At 32.0% G+C, this 21,769-nt stretch overlaps 1 protein-coding gene and 3 non-coding genes across 6 annotated transcripts; 2 read left to right on the top strand and 2 right to left on the bottom strand.

Moving 5' to 3' along the window:
* The first annotated feature begins 1,165 nt into the window (after positions 1–1,165).
* Positions 1,166–20,280, top strand: LOC110992321. Of its 3 annotated transcripts, none has more exons than XM_045629896.1 (13): positions 1,166–2,526; positions 3,475–3,618; positions 4,083–4,190; positions 5,268–5,410; positions 7,157–7,339; positions 12,182–12,278; positions 13,856–14,061; positions 16,357–16,487; positions 17,255–17,474; positions 17,595–17,759; positions 18,101–18,221; positions 18,602–18,735; positions 19,491–20,280. In XM_045629896.1, the coding sequence occupies exons 1-13, from the start codon at positions 2,505–2,507 to the stop codon at positions 19,605–19,607; spliced, it is 1,791 nt and encodes a 596-aa protein (XP_045485852.1). In that variant the 5' UTR covers positions 1,166–2,504; the 3' UTR covers positions 19,608–20,280. The 3 variants fall into 3 exon arrangements, with proteins under 3 accessions (XP_045485852.1, XP_022113773.2, XP_045485853.1); XM_022258081.2 differs by having other exon boundaries at positions 4,080–4,190; XM_045629897.1 differs by lacking the exon at positions 7,157–7,339 and having other exon boundaries at positions 4,080–4,190.
* Positions 7,968–8,041, bottom strand: Trnai-aau. Its single transcript has one exon. It is a non-coding gene; the product is annotated as a tRNA-Ile (tRNA).
* Positions 10,043–10,116, top strand: Trnai-aau. Its single transcript has one exon. It is a non-coding gene; the product is annotated as a tRNA-Ile (tRNA).
* Positions 13,060–13,133, bottom strand: Trnai-aau. Its single transcript has one exon. It is a non-coding gene; the product is annotated as a tRNA-Ile (tRNA).
* Positions 20,281–21,769: the final 1,489 nt, after the last annotated feature.

Here is a 21,769-nt window from a genome sequence, read left to right as displayed (position 1 = left end):
GAACCACTGAGAAATTCAGTGGGCCCATTTTTCCTTTCACCGCATCTTCAGGGCTCGTAAAGCGAATACCTTGAAATTTATCTTTAGTTCTTGGGAATAAATGAAAGTCACAGGGTGCCATATCAGGACTGTATGGTGGATGACTCATTATCTCCACACTGTCATAGTCAAATATTCAACAGTCCGTTTTGCGGAAGGCGCTGAAGCATTGTCGTGTTGAAGGAGGATCCTGCTTCGAGGGCGCTGCTGTCGAATTATTTTTAAGACAACAGGCAAAAGGTGATTGACATACCAGTCTGCAGTAACTGTCCTTCCTTCTTCTAGCACAACTGTCGCGAAATGACCTTTCCGACCAAAGAATGAGGTAATCATCTTTTTTCCTTGACTTCTTTACCTTAGCTGGCCGATCCTCAAAAGAAAACACCTACTGAGCTGATTGTCTTTTGATTTCGGGTTCGTAGCTATATATCCAGCTTTCATGACCTGTGACGATGTCAAATACAGTATTTGAGACACCGCCGTTGAACTTATCTAACATTTGGCGACACCAGTGCATGCGAAGGTGTTTCTGGTTGTCGGGTAAAGTATGGGGAATCCATCTGGGGTTACTCTCTTATCTTCCTTTATCATGCGTCGAACAGCACTTATATTATCTTCAGAAGTCGCTGTTAAATGACGTCTATAACGCGGATCATCATTGAGATCGCTACGTCCACGCTTAAACTCGCTTAACCACTCGTAAATAGTGGCACGAGATGGGGCTTTATTAAGAAATGCTTCAATCATTGCTTTGTTGTTGAGTAAGCCCACAACGAAAGTTATAATAAATCATTGGCCGAAATTTTTCTCGAGTTCGGTTAGTTTTCACGTGTAACAAGAGTTTTAGATTTGCCGCCAATTCACTAAAACAAATGACAAATAAATGCAATATTCTACATTAGGTTACCAAAGAGTTCTTAATTTGAATTTCAAAAAAGTTTTCATTAGTAATGTTTGTAACTGGCCAGTTCTAAACATTTTCAGTGTTACCCACGTATTACTAATTAAAAGACGAATACTAAAGACATTAATTAAAAATAAGGTTTCACAGGTTACACTATTAATAATTTATGAATGAGCACTAATGGACATAATGTACTTATTTTAATTATTAACTTGTTATTGTTTTTTGTGTCAATTTATTGGTTCCTAAAATTAATTCTTAAAAAAAAAGAGTTTTTGTTATTGTCCGATAATATTATTATGGTATTCATAAAAAAAAATACTTACCTTTTTCATAAACATACCTTTCATGTGTTTTATGCTGACAGTATATTTATGAAGAACACAAGACACATCTTTCCAGCATTTAGTTACGGAAAGGAAGGTGTGTGAGAAAAGTATAATTTGTTTTGTTAAAACCATTTAAAAGTAACCTGTATAAATGGCATGCACCAGTTGTAACGCACTAATAAATATTTTAAAACATATTTGCAGTTAATAATCGGATCTTTTAGTCTTAATTATTACCAGTTATCATAAATTATAGGTAGTTTTTATAATTTAAGTCAGAAACTATAACCACTAATACAGCCACGTCAGCTATCCTCTTTTCCTCTTAAACGGTATTTATATACACGGGTCTCTTTCTGACTCCTCTCTCTTTTTCTTTCTGTCTTCTATCAAATAGTGTCTATGTTAAATAAATACACATTTCCTTTTAAATTATTATTAAATACCCTCGTAAAGTAACCTAGAAATTGAATAGTTCGTATTGTACGTACATCGCCTCATTTATTATTCTTAGACCTTATCCTTAAGTGTTTTGAGGTGACCCAATAAGAAATCCACTTAATTGTAGCTTCAACTCTGTTATTATAGTTAGAAGTTTGTTCTTTAAACGTATAAATTACAGTCGCTTATTTTGAATAAATTATTAAGATGGCCTCTAAGACTCTTTAAAATTTACCGACTTGACCCTAATAGCCACAATAATTAACACGAGCAAATACATTAAACGCACCCCTGCATGAGGCTTGCATTTAATTCTTGAAGTACTAGCTTCATTCAGGGGGCAACCCCTTAATTATTCAATGTATCAACTATCCTTTTCAATTAACAGAAAAATAAAAGTGATAGATAGACCTTGCGTTGTAACTTGTAAAAGCATTCACTTGGGTCAGTTTCAGTCGCGCGTGGGAGTTCGAGTGGTGCGGACGTCCCGCGATGCCGATCCGTTCAAAATTGCTGGCAGAAATGCTATCTCGAAGACATAACTTTCGAATAATAGAAAGAAAATTGAAAAGTTAAGGACAAAAAGATAATGAGTTAATTTATTTTTTATATAAATTTTTATTTCATTCTGTTAATGTATACAAGGTCACGTCCTTCAATCGATAAACAATTAAATACGTGTGACCATATATTGGACTTGTGTTTTTGATATTTACTATAAGTGCCAATACATAGTTTAAGTTTAGACTTAGTGATTGGAAAAGACATAAAAACTTTCTTCTTCATGGAATATGGGCATCTGTTTAGACATAGGTAAGGTGTTTTACCGCCAATTGCCTGTATAAATTATAATACTTATTAATATGTAAAAAATTGAATTGAGGGTAATGTGACTATCACGGCTAACGGTAAACGTCGTCGTCAATGTATTTAAACATGTGTTACTGTGTATGTTATTCAATTGACGCAAATCATGGGAAACAAACATTTTCTATTTGAAAATTGGATAAGCAAAAATTTAAGTAAGTAAAAGTAAGAGAAAATTATTTGAAATGAATACAATCGAGAACTAAGTCGTAAACGCAAAATCTATTTTATTTAGTAAAGTTAATGCTATTATTACTCATAACAATTACACCATATATACATATAGTTCAAGTGAAAGCAATTTTATTGCTTTTTGACGATTTAAATATTATTGAGTGTAAATAGTTAAAAAATAACTAAATGTATATGACAATAATTTATCTAATTGGACTGAAGAGCAAAAGCGTTTTACGATTGTTTCACTGTTTAAAATGGATGACACATTACGACGGCACATTTGACTTATGTCTAGAAGGTAATAATCTATTACCATCCTCTTCGTGGAAATATATGAGGTTGATGAAACAGATATATATTATTGTCACTCTTTATTTGTTTTTAAACAGTTCCATTAGGTTTTATGATTTGGAATTACCAGATAGTCGCAAACTATGGTTGTTGCTATCTATTACAGGAAGGTAAAATTAGGTAAACGAGTATTACTCACATTGTGACATAATTTCTGTAGAATAAAGACATCCTCGTGGTTTTTTATAATAAATAGTTATGCAATAATCTGAAAAAAATACGGTTAAAAGCATTAATACTGTCTGTGCTCAATAGTGCTTTACGACTTTGTTTCCCGGGACAAGCGTACTCAACACATCCACTTATATAAACTTAACTTAGTTTATCAATGTAGCAGTAAATATCCATAAATCCTTTATGCTGTAGAACAAAACAATGAAGAATTGGAGACGGCGGAACGCAGTCGTGGCAGTACCAGGCAGACTTCTCCTATGGGAGCTGGCTTCCCCATGCAGAACTCGAGTCACGTCAAGTTTGAACCACCGAACGTTCCAGTTATATTTGTATTGGGTAATTGCTTATTAACATTTCTTATAGAATAAAATATACGAACTTACGAACTTTTTGAAGTAGACTGTTATCTAAAATACAGATGTGACACTCTTAAAAGCTTAATCATTTTAGGTCAGTTGTAAAAATGGTTCACTGTATAATTAATATGTAAAATTTAATTTTTAAAGCCCGCGACGAGAAATGGAAAAAGTATAACTTTCTTAGGGTTTGTTTGTATCTACCTAAAAAAACGGATAACTACTTTCCGAAAATTGTTTGTTTGAATCAGATTTTCATATTATTTTATATGGCACCATATTTTTCTCTAAATGATACGTCCATATAAAATATTGGACAGTGGTGCTAGACAAATTGTGACCCTGAAATACGAACGTGTTTATTTATACTATACTCTATACAAAATAATATATCTATGTCTAGTCGGACGCATGTAATTGCTTAGTAATAACGTGATCTAGGAGGTCCGGGCAGTGGCAAGGTGACACACTGTGACAACCTGATGCAGGAGAGACGCGGCCTCGTACATATCAATATGACAGATTTACTGCAGCAGTATGCTATTGGCAACGGTAATATACTTTTGAAATGTTATTAAGGTTCTCAACACCGGTAATAATTGTCTAAATTGAATGTAAAAGTAATATGCCACAATTTTTGTCTTTCAATCTTACGCGGTACTCCCTACTTTGCTCTGTTTTTGATCTAGACTATTGATCTAGATTGCCTTGTCTATCGTTTTTAATTATTGTTATCTATATTGAATCATCCAAAAGGTTATATTCCATTATCATAACATTTATAATTTACGTACTGGATGTTACTAAGATTACTGAAGTAGGTACTATGTTATATGTATAAATATTTATATATAACTTTAATAACTATTACATATAACATCTTTCGTTTTATAAAATACATTTGAGTTTGCTATTACTTCATGCACCATTGATTAATAGTGTTCAAGTACAGACATAGCCACACAAAATTGCGTCCCTGACACTTAACTGGAATAGAAGTAATTCTAGAGTACGTGAGAACCTCCATCTGTTAGTGCTTGTGAATCACTTGTCTTGTATTTCAGTGTATATCGATTTATCGGTCTATTATAACTATTTTTATAAGGTAAAAGAAGACTGAATAAATGGAATAATACAATTATTGTTACCTTTACGGCATTTAAAAAGTGTACGCTTTAAAAAATAGTACCCGGATGCTCGGTATTTTTTTATAAATTGTGTTTTTGGAAATTATATTTAAGTACGAATTACAAACTAATAAAATGATGAAATATGAATAATATTTTTCCATCTTACCGACAGAATAATAAAAATAAAACACGAATAAAATTACATTTTCTAGAAATGATTCCTAGCTAGATCGATTTATCGCCCCCGAAACCCCTCGTATACTAATTTTCATGAAAATCCTTGGAGCTGATTCCGAGATTCCAATTATACAAGAATTGCTCGTTTAAAGATATAAGATTATAAGTAAAGATAGATGAAAGATCAGTACCGCATGTAGGTATAAAGAGAATTTTCTAAAAATACCTAGCGCAAATATTTGCATTATTTGTGTAGCACTTTTTGACAGATTTTAGTACCACGAGAGACTAAGGGTTTTTTAAATATATATATTACATGTAGACATGCAAGACTTTGGTACACTGTCAAGTAAGACAGTGACAGAGGTGCTGATGTTGGAGATGAAGATGGCGCCCACTGCTAAGACCTTCCTCGTTTCTGGCTATCCAAGGTCTATGAGGGATGTTGCAGAATATTCAGATAAGGTAATTAATATATTACATACGAAATTGTATCGTATTTAAAAATCTATCAGAATCTAGGCTCAAGGTCTGGCTAACGATTTCTATAATTCGTGCGTGTGTTAAGAATTAAGTCAGAGATGGGTGGCTTTATCAAGTCCTTCCTCATTCTTAGATTTTAGATTAGATAGAGAAATGGAAGAAAAGAGACCAAAGTTATTGTGTCGTCGTTTTTTACCGCCTTCAATTACTGCCTGAAATAAATAAATTAGTTGTATGCGGCGCTATTTAACTTTTTAAATTTTTTATATACGGCTAAGTTATTAATATAGAGTCAATTTTGTCATTTTTTTAAGTAACATATCGGGGATACCGTATATTCGTATATCTATTATTCAAAATTATTTTTCACACCTTTGAAATCACTCCTAGCTTTTCTCAGCATCGATTAGGAAGTTCCGTTAAATAAGGAACGATCGTGTCAAGGACGAAGAAATTTAATAATTACTTATATTCATTTCGTATGAAAGTATTATTACAGGTATAATTTAAAAATGCCATTATATTTATAATAGATTAATCAATAAATACATTATTAAAGTAGTAAAAATAATGAATTTATCGTTTGTTACACCGATAAACCGAACTGTATCTAATTGTTTGTTTTCTGTATTTAATTTAAACTTTTTCATGAATTTGACAAAAGAGAGAAGTCTGGTACAAATTTTGCCGATGACTCTCCCCTCTCACTTTTCATTGTACATTTGGTTGGACTTCCATATTGTCGAGTAAAACAGTTCTCCGCCCCAGCCAGTAATCAAAATCTGTGCCCTCAGTTCACACTTTGTATACCTAAGTTAAAAGAGCGAAATTCCTGTAAATGTATTCTCTCTTCGCTCTACCCCCTATCAACGGATAGATGTCAGTCCTACTACTGGGTTGGAGGCTGGGAACTGGATGGTATGTGTATAATTTTGTGCACAACAATCAAACCCAAAAATTATTTTTTGTGCAATTTGAAATTGTTGGCAATAAAAGCCGAGGACGGCACAAGCTTTACAGCGTGTCAGAAAATATCTAAATCTGCCACTGATTGCTATTAACTTCCTATAACAACAATGTCAATCTTACATTATTTCTTTTAAAATCATGTTAATAGGTTGGCTCTAATGGAAGAGTTAACTACCTACATACAAAAAATATAAATCGTAAATTGCATGTAAAAATTTATATTTCTAAACCACTGATATAGTTTTAGTAAAATTATAATTCGATAGTCCGTTGTAATGCGTCACATAATGTCACTGAACACGCGATGGTCAATCTGCTAAAGCGTAACATGCAATTTATTAAAATTGCCCACCAGGAATAAAACGTTTCACTATTGTTAATGCTACTAGATGCTTAAGATAGTAATTGTATACCTCTATTTTATATAGGACTTGTTATTGAGTCATTTACATTAACTTTTCTCCCGTTTTAGCCATTATCAGCTATGCAAATAAAACCTTGTTTAGATATTAAAGAATTTGTATGTATGACATTTTTCAAGAACATTCTTGCTAAAATTCTTTATTTACTATTTAAAAACTAGCGAGAAATAGCTCCCAACGCTCTCTTCCTAAGATATGCCCTGAAAAGCAAGTAACACCAATTCATCTTCGGATACAGTGGTTGTTAATGGAATTTAGATGCTATGACAATTAAATGATTTTTTTATGAATAAATCAAAGCTCCCAAAAAATGCACGACGTTTTTTTAAACTTTTAGATACAAACAATTAGTGGTGTGATTCTCGTGAGCTGGCGGCAGAAAGTCCTAGAACGACAAATAGAGTATGGGGCGCGGCTCGGCCATGTTGTGCTCAGCCTGGCGAGGATGGAATTAAACAATTTCTATAAGAATGTGATGCCCGTTGCTGACTATTTTGATCAGAGCAATATGCTTGTTGCGGTAAGTAACCTATATCATAAGGCTTTATCCTTATGAATTCTTAATTTTCAGTTATTATTATAATTTTTTGTTCATTTTGTGGTTGTTTGTTTAGACTTTTCCTTTGAAATGTTGTTTAATCGATGTCTATGTGTAAGCGTGTTAAATTTCTGATGGCTTTGGCTTGCTTGTATTTTTAGGCATACATATTGTTTTAGAATGTATATATAAATAAATGAATATTATTAAATTAAATATGTATATACCTACTGTATAAGTATTACGTGACCATAACACAATATAGATGCCGCGATTCATGTTCACTTTACATTTTATATGCTTGTTTTTTTTTTAAAGTTATTGTATATTATTTGTAGTTTTGCCTTCCTAAAGCCTTTATTGATTAAGTGTTTTTATTGTACAGGCTTGTAATTGGCTTGTTTTTCATTCTTATAGTACATTTTAAGTTCTGAATTGTAATTCAGTCCTTTATTTTTAAGAATGAGTTTAAGAGTTTAACCTCATAAGCTAAACTTTACTGTCATTTTTGGTTTTGGCCTTATTTTAAATTAAGTATATTATTTTAAATAAAAGTTCTAAATTAAACAGAAATTATGAGTTGTGTTCACTGCATGTGAAAAAAAATATGTGGCCCATGAGGGGATCGAACCCGCGACCTTCGCGTTATTAGCACGACGCTCTAACCAACTGAGCTAATGGGCCGATGTTTAAATTCTTGAAAAAATTAACTAACACGCCCACTTTTAATATATTATTTAATCTTGTTTAGTAGTAATTATAATTGATATTCAATTATTTAATAATTTTTGACTCCATACAACAACAAAATATTGTTTTGGAGTTTTAATCTTAGATATTGTAAAATTATTTTTAAAATCTTGCCAAATCTTAGCCCCTTTACTTCTCAGTACTGTGATTTATTTTCCACTTTTTTGGGTTAAGGACCTAAAATGATAAGAGACATTATTAGTTAACATTCAAGATTACAATAATCTTTTATTCGAAAAAAATAATACAGAAAACATCGGATAATAACCCGACGTACGTCCTGTACACACGTCGTGAATAAAAAATCACCTAATTGTAAATCTAAACCATTCTTGATTCCTCTTGAACACCCACCAACATCTTCGCCGTTTAGGTGGAATTTAATAACAAACACTGCGTATGTTTGTTATTGCAGAAGATTTTTATATATAAAGATTGGTATACCAAAACAGAAATATTTTTCTTTGTGAAACCAATAAACTCGAAGCTAAACGTGCATTGTGGAAGACGTAATATTGTTTATTAATTTAAACATACATAAAAAATAAAAACTAATAACATAATATATTATTAGTGATGCAACGGGCGGCCTTATCGCTAAAAAACACCATTAAAATAATTATACAAGAAATGCATAACCAATTCAACAATGTTAAAATTAAAAATAACACTAATAAACACTACAAGCCAACTTTATAACCATAAAATGAAATTTTTTTTTTGTAAAATTAAAGTAAAAGCCAATGTTACGCGTCATGAATAAAATCTAATACATAACATTAAGAAAATACATGAATTGCAAAACTCATGATTGAGCAGGATAGTATACCTATGGTTAACAAGTGAAGTAAAAATACTCCTCTGTAACTGTCCTCTCAATAGCGATAGCGATCCCGACTTTAATATTGCCTATCTATCGTACGACCGCAAGGTTATATCAGCGCTACGGATGTTGACAGAACTATATAGAAATTGCATACAAAATCGTTACTGAACAGATTCTGTCATATTATGTCTGTGATAAAATCCAAGATGTTTTTGACATGGTGTCATTTCTTAAGCTTACTCATAGAGCTTACCAAACAAATACACGTTGTGTCCAAGTTGACAAATCGAAGTCCATGAATAACACAAGCCTTGCGTGACCCCATATCGATTGGACGAGCAATGTCAATGATACCCGTATGTCTCATTATATGCAACCTCTACCTTCGTGCTAAATTACTACAAGTATTTTTTTAAATTAATGCGGTGATGAATGTAAGCCGCGGAACAGCATTAATATGGCAAAATTTCGATAAATTCTAATTATAATATCAAATAGTTATTCTTCAACTTAATGCTAGTCTTTGGGTAAGGGTTTGGTCTTTTTTACCTAAAATCGGCCGAGGCAGCCTTTGAAATCACGCTCCCTCCCCCACGGTTTTGGTGTTGCCCGAATAGTTATATAAAATGAATGTTTTATGCAATTCAAAATTTGGTAAATATGACAATTGACATTTTTCTTGCTGACAACTAACTACTTATATAATTTACATAGAAGTAACCGCCTGCAATAAAAACCCAAGGCCGTAATGATTACAATTTATAATATTCAAGCGCCAAGTAGTTTAGTTAATGGGTAGGTAAATTTCCACAATTATCCTCAATTTTCTTGCATACGTGAACAAGACAAGCGCTTTATTATTTTCTTTGTATTTGTTTTAAGCCGCTGATGGATGGTATTGGTCTTGGTTCAAGGTGAAAAAATTGACTTTTACATAACATTTGTTTACCTTAGATATTATTTCTTTTTGAAAATTTAAATTGTCTTGAATTATTGGCATATTTATCGTTAAAATCCTTGTCAGAAATAAGATTTTTACGGTAGTCTTACTTTGACGCAAATGTTTATTATAAATAGAATTATGAGTGCAGATTCGAATTCTCGACACAGGCCCATTAGCTCAGTTGGTTAGAGCGTCGTGCTAATAACGCGAAGGTCGCGGGTTCGATCCCCTCATGGGCCACGATACTTTTTAATTTAAGTAAAATTTTATTGCAATGTCCCTGTATACTTTTTTCCCAAGGGGCAGACAGAGACTTCTAAAGTCACGTAAGTAAGTTTCTATTTGTATCGTCCACTCTCATAATTATTGTCTAGGTACTGATTACATGTGTCAAGTTCAAGCAATATGAATAAAGAAATCTATAAACAATAGTTGCACTGTGAGAATAAACAGCTGCAACTTTTGATTAAAGTTTCATGAAGGTAGAGCTTATGCCAAACCATTGTATGAACGTATATTATTATGTATATATATATATCGTTGTTGCGCAATCAGTGGTGGATTTTGAATAAGCACCAATTTTTTTCTTATTTTCCATCAAAGGTGTCAAAAAACCACAAATTATTTGAAACTTGGAAACTCGTTTCTACTACATACATAAAACGACGTTTGAAACAGCCACTTACTTAGTTACTCTACAAGCACAGCCCTTTGAGCTGTAAGAAGAATAGAGTCGCTGAAATATTAAATACTATTTTTTCACTGCAGCAGGACACTGCTGATTCACGAAAACGCTAGAGTCTAGACCATACAGCTTCAATCGGAATGTCTAAGACATCCACTGTACTTCCCGAACCTTGCTCCAACAAATTACCATACTTTTGTTATATTAACTTCTTGCAAGGTAAAAATTCCACTCTTGTGAGGCCGTCAAAACCACAAAGATTTTATTGATTTCCGTCCGAATGGATTTTAACATACTTTGATTAATTATATATATATTATAATAATCTAGTTTTTGTTCCTCCCACAAAACGCCAATTTCACATGTAAGGACCAATATTGAAAATGCCATCTCAAGTTGTTTAATATTTACCTAAAATGTACTGCCTTTTGCTGCTTTTTGCAGGCCCCAGGATATATACTTTCCTCAATACATATTTACTAAAAGTCATACATTAATAATGTTAAATGACATAATAAATATGTATGTATAATATGTAATAAGGACTACAGACACAGAACAGATAAAAACAAAAATCATTTCTTCAATCTATGCCATATAATCAAACCAAATTAAATTTATGTTTTTGTGCAATGGTACAGAAAATGGTAAAAGCTGTATGACTGATGAACTATGTTATTTCTGAGTAAACTGATAATTAGTAGTTCAATGCATGTTAAACATTAATAGTGGGCGTGTGTGTAGCTGACTATACCTATATATTTACTGAACTCTACTGTTACGAAGAATTATGAATTTTTACTGAGTCTCGTTCCTTATACTTGTTTGAATGTTTGATGAAGTTACTTTGAAGGTTGTCATAAACATTTATGTATAGTATATAAGCTACTTCAACATATTTAGGTCATTTGTAATAATTTTGGGGTGGCTTATTTATAAGTTTCTTCTAACATTCTCATCATATCTTTTTGTTTTACAATGTATCCCTCGCTTATTCTATCCTTTCAATTAATTAAATTCACTCAAATTAAATCAAAATGTTACCCGTAAATTATTATCAAAGACTCTGCCTTTGTTAAAATTGCGTAATACTTTTTTGGAGGCCTTTTTAAATATTAATACTAAGAACGACCTCATCAAAGTTATTAATGGGCTGCTTAATATTGATTAGAACAGGTGTAGAAATGGGTGACTCACAGATATTCAGTAACCTATCAATATGTTATTATATTTGAGTCATTGATTATTCGTAGTAATAGCCTTTTTAATATTTTAAGGGTGCTACGAGTATTTACTTTGTTCTGTAAGTTTTTAGATATTTATTGCTAAAGCTCTATTCAAAGCTAATAATCCAGTGTTTAAATACATTTTTAAGCAAGCCCTTCTTAATCTCGAACTTCTAATTTCAAGAGCTGTCAACTTTTTCTGTATGAAGTTTCAAATATTTGACAGCGCTCAAGGCGAGGCTGATTTGAGATACGAAGAATTATAATATTGACCTATGTTCTCCTTCACCAGAAAAATGGATCGAAACCAAGATGGGATCACATTCCACGTAGCTACATTATAAATAATTTTAATATATTTTTTCAAAGTGATGAAAAATCCTTTTGTCTTTAGGTGAATGGTGAACGGAACCCTGATGAAGTGTACAAAGACTTTCGCGCTGCCGTTCTGCAGATATTAACCTCCGTTGAAGATCAGGATATGAATGGTGGTATGTTATACATGTTATAATATGAAAGTTGTAGCTTACAGATTATTGTAAAAATTGTGCACAATATTTTATTACTTACTAACCTGTAGTAAAATAATTGTATGTTGCTATACAAAAACTATTTCATATTATATGTTTCTTTGGGACAGATAAATGTTTACACATACATTTATATATACACTAACAGAGCGAAAACCTCATGAGGAGTCCCGCAGACCCAAAAAAAGATGATCACAAAGGGCTGATCACCTTGTCTATCAGAAAACCAAATAGTTACGAACCTAATTGACCTAACTGAGCCCCAGGCCTAAGCTTGTAAAGCTATTAGTTATGAAATAAATATTTATTCTTTCTTATACATTACCTTGAATTAATTTTACGTAAATAAACAGAAGTTTAGTTCAGGGAGGTTTTTGGAAGAATGATCATGACATAACACCGGTAAATTTGACTTGACAGTTGATAGGACTGTATAGTGCAATAATGTATTAAAGCACTATAATATAAATGTTTATTTGTTCGTAAAGCCGGTATTATAGGATTAGTTATACAAAAAGTATGACAAGGACTAATATAATATATATTTTTTTTCGTTTGAAAGATAATGCTAATGCAAGTTATACTTATGGTATTTACTGAAGTGACGACAAAAACCCTATATTATGTCTGTATAATTTAATAAACATATATTTTGATAATATTTGCTTATATGAAAGAAAAAATTTTATACTGGTTTTGCAAAATACACAAATCCAAATTACTGAGAAATGCAAAATATCTGTGGCCCATGAGGGGATCGAACCCGCGACCTTCGCGTTATTAGCACGACGCTCTAACCAACTGAGCTAATGGGCCGTTGGTGATTCCGTCGAAAATACGGTACCAATGCTACAGTTATCAAGAATTATATCTTAGAATTAATTTATTGCATAGATTATGTAAGGTTTAACATTATCTATTTTTATCCAGAAAGAAATTTTGGCAACTATCGCAATGTATTGAGTATCGAAATATAAATTCATTCTTGTATAAAAACGACTTTTAGAATTAAATCTTTTTCTTCTTAATTCCTTATCATAAATAATTATTTGCATTCATACACCACAAGATGCAATTACGTTAATTTGCTGAGGTTGAATTTGGGGCAGTAAAAATATTTAGCTTGAAACTTAAAGTAGTACCTATAGTCTACGATAAAAAAAAAATAATACTAGTAGTCAAAGACAAGAAACCGTGGGTTTTTAATGAAGTAACAACAATCGAAAAGCATACAGCTTTACTCCTCTTTCATATTATGTTTAAATCGAGACAGAATTTTTAAAAATACTGCTATTTCTATATTGATAATTTTTATAACTTCAATCTGTAAAACTAAGAAATCATAAAATTATGTATTGGTTTCAAACTTTGTTGCATCAAAAATTGAAAACAATCAGAATGCAATTATCGCTCTAAAGCGATCCGAATTATATACAAAAATTTAAAGGAAAAACAAATATAGACTGCGTTCACAAATTACCAGACATCTGTTGGCAATTATGGCCGACAGCCATTTATAATATTCATTTATTCCTCAGGCATACCGGGTGAAATAGTTGGCGTCGAACCTGCACCAACAAGAAATCAAACTGAATTCCAAGACATTGATGTCGAAGATATGCCAGTACCAACTCGGCCAATGCCAATTGTACCGCCTAATGTCCCACAGAGCATACCACACGCCTTGCCACAGAGTATGCCAAAGGTCTTAGCTGTCAACGGTGTGGACCATGTGAACTCAAGAGTAAGTGTTTTATTTTAAAACGAGTCGGAGTTTTTCAGAATTATTTAACATTTGATGGTGTTTTGAAACAGATTTTTGATAGTAGACAGAACATTTTCTACATAGATGTTTCAGAGCAAGATATTTTCATTTTGCATAAACTTCTCGCTATGACGTCCTCACGTCGGTCATCGCGTTCTATAAGGAACTTTGAATATATTTGCGATATTAGCTCTACGATCTTAAAAGAAACAATATTTTGAAGAAGCAATGAAATTTAATTTGATGTCATCATTATAGTTAGGGACTGCTAAATTGGCTGTTAACCTATTTTATTAATATTAATAATTTCATTATATTAAAGATTAGGAAGAAAGGCAAAGAAAGAATTTCACTATAAAGACACAACATTTTGAAGAAGCAATTAAATTTAATATGATGTCGTCATAACGATAACGTTAGGGTCTGCTAAATTGGCTATTAACTTATTTTATGAATATTAATAATTTCATTATATTAAAGATTAGGAAGAAAGGCAAATAAATATTTTTTTACACATAATAAAACAGGATGTTTAGTGAAAAGAGAAAGGTAGGTGGGCGTGGGCATGGGCAGCTGGTCTCTTCCATTTGACATATGCTTTTGGGTACTAGACGAACGTCTTATTTATAAAAAACTATTATTTTAGACGAAGAATACATCCCGTTCTAGCAAGGGAAAGGTTGACCAGATATTGCTAAAGATTTTTAGTTTTGTATAATATTAAGTGATTAAACTTCTCGTTGAGGCTGTTGATTATTGTACATTTAATATCTTCTTTCATATCTAGCATGTCTTGTTTTTGTTGCTTTACATCTTGCTGCATGATAACTAACATATTTTTTATTTCCTCCATCGCCTGTTATGATGCACTTAGTGCCCTCTATGAAGGATGTATATATATTTTTTATATTCTATTTGTGATATTCTTATATTAAAATTAAGTGTTCAATATTTATTGAAAAATATATTATTATATTATTTAAGTATACTAAAATCTAACCAAGCTAGCAAATAATACAAAAAAATAATGTAATAAATATAATCTAGTAGTAAATATGATATATATAGTAGATGGTATTAATTTTAATTAGATAAGTAAGCGCTTGGAGATGGGCCAATGTAAAAAGTTATATTTGTAGGAAATAAAAAGGCTTTTTTATTTATTTTATTTATTTATTTATAATATTAAGAATCTTTTGTGAACGTTTTTTTTTCACAACTGGATAATGATGAATTAAAATTTAATGTCCCTAAAAACCTTTGCACCTTTCTGTCTGTCTCATCTAAAAATAGCTCGTACGGTGGAGAAAACATCGTGAGGTAACCGGTATGTCTTAAATCGAAATCCACGGCATATGTCAGAAGGCTAATCATCTACTTATCTATGAAATAAAAGTTATCAATGAAACGGATGCAATCTGAGGTTTATTATTATTACTGATACTGTCGTCAGTACATATAATCTTTTTCTTTATTTTTGAATTATATTTTTGCTTTAATAGCGTTCGAATTTCAGCGAAATTTTAGTTCAAGGAAACTTGTTGATCCTAACAAAAGACTTGACCTTTAAGTTTTCGCAGACACAATTTGTTTACTTTTGTTCGTCATTTGACTTTGATTGATCTAATTTTGTTAATCTTTAAATAGTTCTATTAAGGCCTAATGCTTCCTTTGACTAATGGTTTTTCACATACGCCGCATATGATAATTCCAAATCGACTTAGGGTCCGTCAAAAAAGAGCGCACCAATTCTAAAAAAAGCCGGTCCCTGTCTACCTAATGAATACAGTATATTCGGCAGAGTTATGTTCGCCAACATCCTGTAATTATTCTTCCAGCTCTATACTAAAAGTGAATGTGAAATATCAATCAACAATAAATATCTGTGGAATGATAGGTACATTTTCGCTCAGAATGACTTATTAATATATCGAGTGTTTCATATTTTAAAATTATAAAATTATGGAATTGGATTTATCATATTCTGACCTATGGCCACCGATATACATATATATTTCTAACTAAATTTTATTCAACGGCTATTGATATTATTTTAAATTGACTTTGCCATTGGACAATGGAGTAAAACTATGGTTTTGGAGCCTGACTGGCTTTTTTGTAATAAATACTTTTTAAATGTGTCAGGTGATTTAAGAAAAAGTATAATCACAATATAAAGACATGTGAGGCCCAGATAAAGTGTTTTTACGCCACTGGTTTTTTTCATCTTTATAAAAAAGTTTGATATAATTGTGACATTAAATTTTTTTCCAGCCTGAAGTGATAAGAGTTCGTGGTACCGCGATCGCTACTCCTACGCTTTGGGTGGTAGGTGGTCCGGGTAGCAATAAGGCCGCCTTGTGTCAGCGAGCGGTGACGCAAAGACACGGTTGGACCCATTTTAGGTAAATTTGACGTTGGTTCGGGAAGTATTACTCAATATGATCATGTGGCTAATAATGTACCCATAATAATGTTACCCATAATGGCCATACTATTATAGGACCCAACAGACGTTGTCCTGTAGATAGATGGGGCAAACGAGTCAGCGAATTGTTAATCTAAATTATTCTCCTGTCCGCTTAATATAAAATTTGCATGAAATATCCAGTAGGAGGAGTATAATGTGTATTATACTCCTCCTACTGGACACACATAAATATCCTGTGTGTGTACACAGGATATTTATGTGTATAAAGATTATACGAGAGTTTTTTTTACTAAATCGCGATTATACTGCCATATTGAGTAATAGTTAATTGTAACATTATCAAATTAATTTTGTAATAGTGTTTTTTACTGAAAACTATTTTCAGTTACTTACCATTTCAAATTGGTATTTTTAATTTTGTTCTTTAAAAATTCTAACAATTGTAGTTTTAAGAACCTATTGGCGGGCTAGGCAAAATGGCGTCGTACCTGTGACGTATCATGCTTGTAAACATCGTAACTCGTATTGTTATTTATGATTCAGCGATTTGGATTAAATTTCCCAAATACAATATATTATATTTGGATCAACAACAGTATTTGGATCTCAATTAAACTCCAATACAGTATTAGAATGAGACAGACGAAGAAATAATGTTTATAAGCATGCTACGTCTTCGTCGAATCTAACCCTAACCTTGGGACTCCTTCACATATGTAAATTATTACTGTAAATTACCAGCCTAGGCCAACGTCTTCGCATCCTAGCTGATGCCGGTGGAGGACCCGTATCAGATGGTGCCTTATCCCGTGCTGCGATCAGTGGGGGAGAGTTGGCACCAAACGATCTGGTCACCAAGTTGGTGACCGCTGCCGCTGTGGACGCAGCGAGAAGTGGCCATGGTCTATTACTAGATGGATACCCTCGAGATGTAGACCAGATGGACTGGTATCAGAACGAGGTCTGTATAAAGACTCCCGTGAAATATATATTATATTATATAAATACAATAAATGTCAATATAAATATTAAGAAATTTATTTAATGAGTGAAGCCTCTTAAATACTCTTAAAAATTCCAGTTCAAAGTTCAACCACGTATGGTACTCTTGGACTGTTCGAAGCTGCAATTGGGAAGGGGCAGACGAGATGACTCTGTAGCTGCTTTTAGAAGACGACTCGAAGTGTTCCGAGAACTCAGCCTCCCAATGCTGAAAAAGCTGGACCAACAGCATCGGCTTGTTATTGTATGTACTATTTCGTTGTTACCAACACGTTACCATGGTTACGATGTTGGTACATGTTTATATGGCTGAACATTCGTTTTACACCTATTTATAACAAAACAAATGAGTACACTTATGCAACGATACCACTAGCAATATCATCCAGACAACCACAGTATATTATAAACAAATTAGACTTAGTCGACTTTTTGGGTCTATGACATGTGGGTTTCTTGACGATGCTTTCCTTCAGCGTTCGAGCAAATGTTAAATGCGCACATCGAAAAAAAATCCATTGGTGTCGCACCCTGAAGCCAGACCATACAAATAAAAATATACTTTTTCATAAAATAAATAATCAGGTTGACGGCGATACCGAGTCAGAAGACGTTCAAGCAGAATTCACGAGGGTTCTTCTTGAGGAGATGGAGAAGGCTGAAGCCCTTGCTGAGATACCACAACCGGAATACTCTACTCCAAACGGTACAATTTAGTTTTAAGTATTTATAAAAAAAGATTATGTTTGTTTTTTATTTTTTGTTAATAGATTTAATTGTATTAATGGAGAATCATCATGAATTTGTATTCCGTTCTAAAATACATTTTACACGATTTAACAATAATTCGAGGTAAATTTCGAATAACCGACTTTAAAAAATGGAGGTTGTTTTACCCATATGATTATGTGACCTATTTAGGCTTCCTTAATATTTTAAATCTGATTTATCTCAGGGGACGATCACAACATTATCAAAATAAGTTTAGTACTTTAGAAGATATGTTTATCCCGTATTTCTGTAGGGGAAATGTATTTTGGTACCTGATTTATGTGCAAATATTTTATCCTTTGAATCGTGTTACAGAAGCAATGTCCCAATTCACCCATGCGATATCCCGTATGGGGGCAGGATTGACTAATGGGATCTCAAATGGGACCCACAAGGCGGTGCCAAATGGTAACGTTGGCAACGGTTTCATTGGGATAAGTAATAATAAGGTATGTCTTGAATACAATCAAATCTTTATATTCTTAAATCCTATCCCGTCAAGAATTTCTGTATCGGGATGGACTTCGGTGCGTAATGGAGAGCTAGAAAACTGGGGCGCGCTAGACCGTAATAAAAATAAGTTATGTAAAACATTACTTTAATGTAATTTTGTCAATTTTTCGCGATGATAGGCTTGCAATAAAATATATCGTGTAAATTTCAAAATCATTTTCCATATAAATATTCGTCATAAAATGAATTCAAAGTGTCAAAAATTGGCTATGTTTGGATATTTTTTCTATCGAGCGAATTTATTGTTGAGTAGTTTAGGTATCCATTTTTCAAAATGGACTCAACTCCATCATATATTTTTTCCATTCACCCTACTTTAAGAAACGATGAAAAAATGGAAAGGAACAATGAATTTTTCTCGAGTTTGGCGATGGGATAGGTCCTCAAATTATTCAACAGCTAATACGTATACGTAACACAAATTAACATTTGATTCTAAATTTAAAAATAAATAAAATCTTTCTTTCACAAACGTTGCAGTCTTGAACGGTTTCCAATTATTATTTGTATAAATTCTTAAATTAAAAACAACTTCAGATCAGCTATTATTCTTTAATTTAGAACCCTTGGTACTAAATTTTCAAAACAGCTTTTGGAGTCATATCTGGCTATCTCCATTCCTGTCCTTTACTTGCAATTATATTCTCTTTTTAGACTTAAGCGTAATATGTTTATAATATTAAATTTTCAGGTGAAACCGTTGGTGAACATGACACGCATTCCTTCTGTGTCCCAAATGACACAAGATGACGTCAGACGACTGTACGAACAAAGTTCGGGGGATATAACTGTCAATACACATATATAATATACGTGACATACTATCAAAAGTGACGTCATTGGCCGAATTGGGATAAATGAATTATACAACTACAGAAAACTTAAACTACTTTAGTCATACTATAAAAATATGCTATGATTAAACAGTCGGTAATATACGTATCAGGGGCTTGAGACAAATTCACTTTTTTTTTCATCTGTATGGAAATAGTCATTCCCATCACACTTTAGCTTTGGTCTATAGTCAATACTCATAGGAACATGTAACAATAGGGAATGATTATTTTAACGTTATTTAACTGTTTGATTTTTAAATGTTAAAAATTTGAATTTTACAATACACATGTACCTTGTAAAATTCAATTTTTTTATTATTATTATGTAAAAAAATTATAATGCAAATTCATTCATTCATATAGGTAACATAATATACTTATATTATATGCTTCTACTATTACTACTATTTTACATTTACTGTAGTTCTCAAGTTAAGGGCGAAGAATAGAAGAGAAGAACTGGCAATAAACTCTTGCCAAGTTTTTTGTTTTATGCAATATTTGTAAAGGAACTGCAACCAGTACACCATGTTTCACATGGAATCTTAAGTTATCTACACTAATATTATAAAGAGGAAAACTTTGTTTGATTGTAATGAATAGGCTCATAAACTACTAGACCGATTTTAAAAATTATTTCACCATTCGAAAGCTACATTATCCTAGAGTAATATAGGCAATATTTAATTTTGAACAAAAATAGGGTTCCGTAAGATATTAGGGTTTTTCGGACACAAGGTGTAAAAAATCAACCAAAAAATAAAAAAAGGGGGTAGCATAGCAAAATGTTCCATGTTGGCATGTACTAAAAAGGTAGGCTAGGCATTAAGGAGAAACGAAGTTCGCGGAAGCAGCTAGGTAATAATAGAACGAAATTTTAGTTGTGACGTTTTAGAATACTTTCCTAAGGTGTTTAACCTTGGCGCCTGAAGAGCCACGCCACAGTACATATTGAATTACAAAAGACTAAAGAAATTTAAAAATTAATAATATAAAACCATAATTTTGTAGTAGTAGATAAACAGAAACTGAATATTATGTGTGATAATATAAATATATTTTTAATTATCTAATATATTATAATTTAATTAATTATAAGACGAAAGCAGGTCACACCATATTTTCTTTGAGCCCCGGTACTATACAAATGTGTCAAACCCACTTACTGTGTATGGGTTATAATTTAGTTTAAGTCAATATCTATACAAAAAATCGTAAATATTATGGACCAAATCACTATAAGTAAATGCGTAGTGTATTTTATAACAAATTAAATTAAATTTTTACTGTGTTTAATATACTTATAATAAAAAATTACTATCTAAAAACCTAGCCGGGACTAATTGACTCAAAGCCTGTGCATTCTTAATCTTTGTAAATAAATTTAATTTATGTATGACCCTATAATTTTAGTATTTTTCGACGTTTTCCGCTTTGCACTTCTGTCGTTCGCATAAGGCGAAGGCAAAACCATCACTTATTAAGTCGTCATTTAGTGAGAATCTGCTTAATACAAAGTAATTACTGTGTGACGAATATCTAAAATATAAACATATTTAAAACTACTTACTGTTTTTAACTAAAGTGTTTATTATTATATAAATAATTTCGCTATTTTTTTAATAGCGTCGTCATAAATCGGTGGAAATAACGAACGAGTAATTGAAACTGTATAAAGAAATTTCATATTTAATAAGTCAATAGATTCAATGGTACAATTACTCTCGATTTATTGTAAAATAGTTTTTGTAAGCAAATTTCTCAATACGTTTGTCATAACTAGATGTGATTGTGACTCGTGGGACGTATTAAAAATAAGTCACTCAATTTTAATTGTAGTATAGTAATATCAAATAGTATCACAGGGGCCAAGTTAGTCTTAGTCGTAGAGTTAAAACACTAAATAATCACTGCACTTAAGTTAAATTTTATATTAATGAGCAATTTAAGGTACACGTTAGATTAATTATATAAATATAAAAAATAAGGCGAACAAAACCCCTCTTTGTTACTGTTTCTCGTAAGCATTATTGAAATGAAAAAAAAAATAACAAAAAAAACTTACATTTACTATTATTTTCTTCAAGGATTTTAAGGCAGTTTAAAATACCAAATGTAATTACTTAAAATTGTG

Source organism: Pieris rapae, chromosome 10, assembly GCF_905147795.1.
Source record: "Pieris rapae chromosome 10, ilPieRapa1.1, whole genome shotgun sequence".
In the NCBI taxonomy this organism is placed as follows: Eukaryota; Metazoa; Arthropoda; class Insecta; order Lepidoptera; family Pieridae; genus Pieris; species Pieris rapae.
Note: the sequence above shows the minus strand (reverse complement) of the source record. Positions and strands in the feature narration are given on the sequence as shown.

Coding starts and splice junctions, on each gene's coding strand:
- LOC110992321 (XM_022258081.2), top strand. CDS start 2,505: ATGGGCATCTGTTTAGACATAG. Junction 7,340..12,181: donor AGAGCAATATGCTTGTTGCG/GTAAGTAACCTA, acceptor TTTTGTCTTTAG/GTGAATGGTGAACGGAACCC. Junction 16,488..17,254: donor CACGGTTGGACCCATTTTAG/GTAAATTTGACG, acceptor GTAAATTACCAG/CCTAGGCCAACGTCTTCGCA.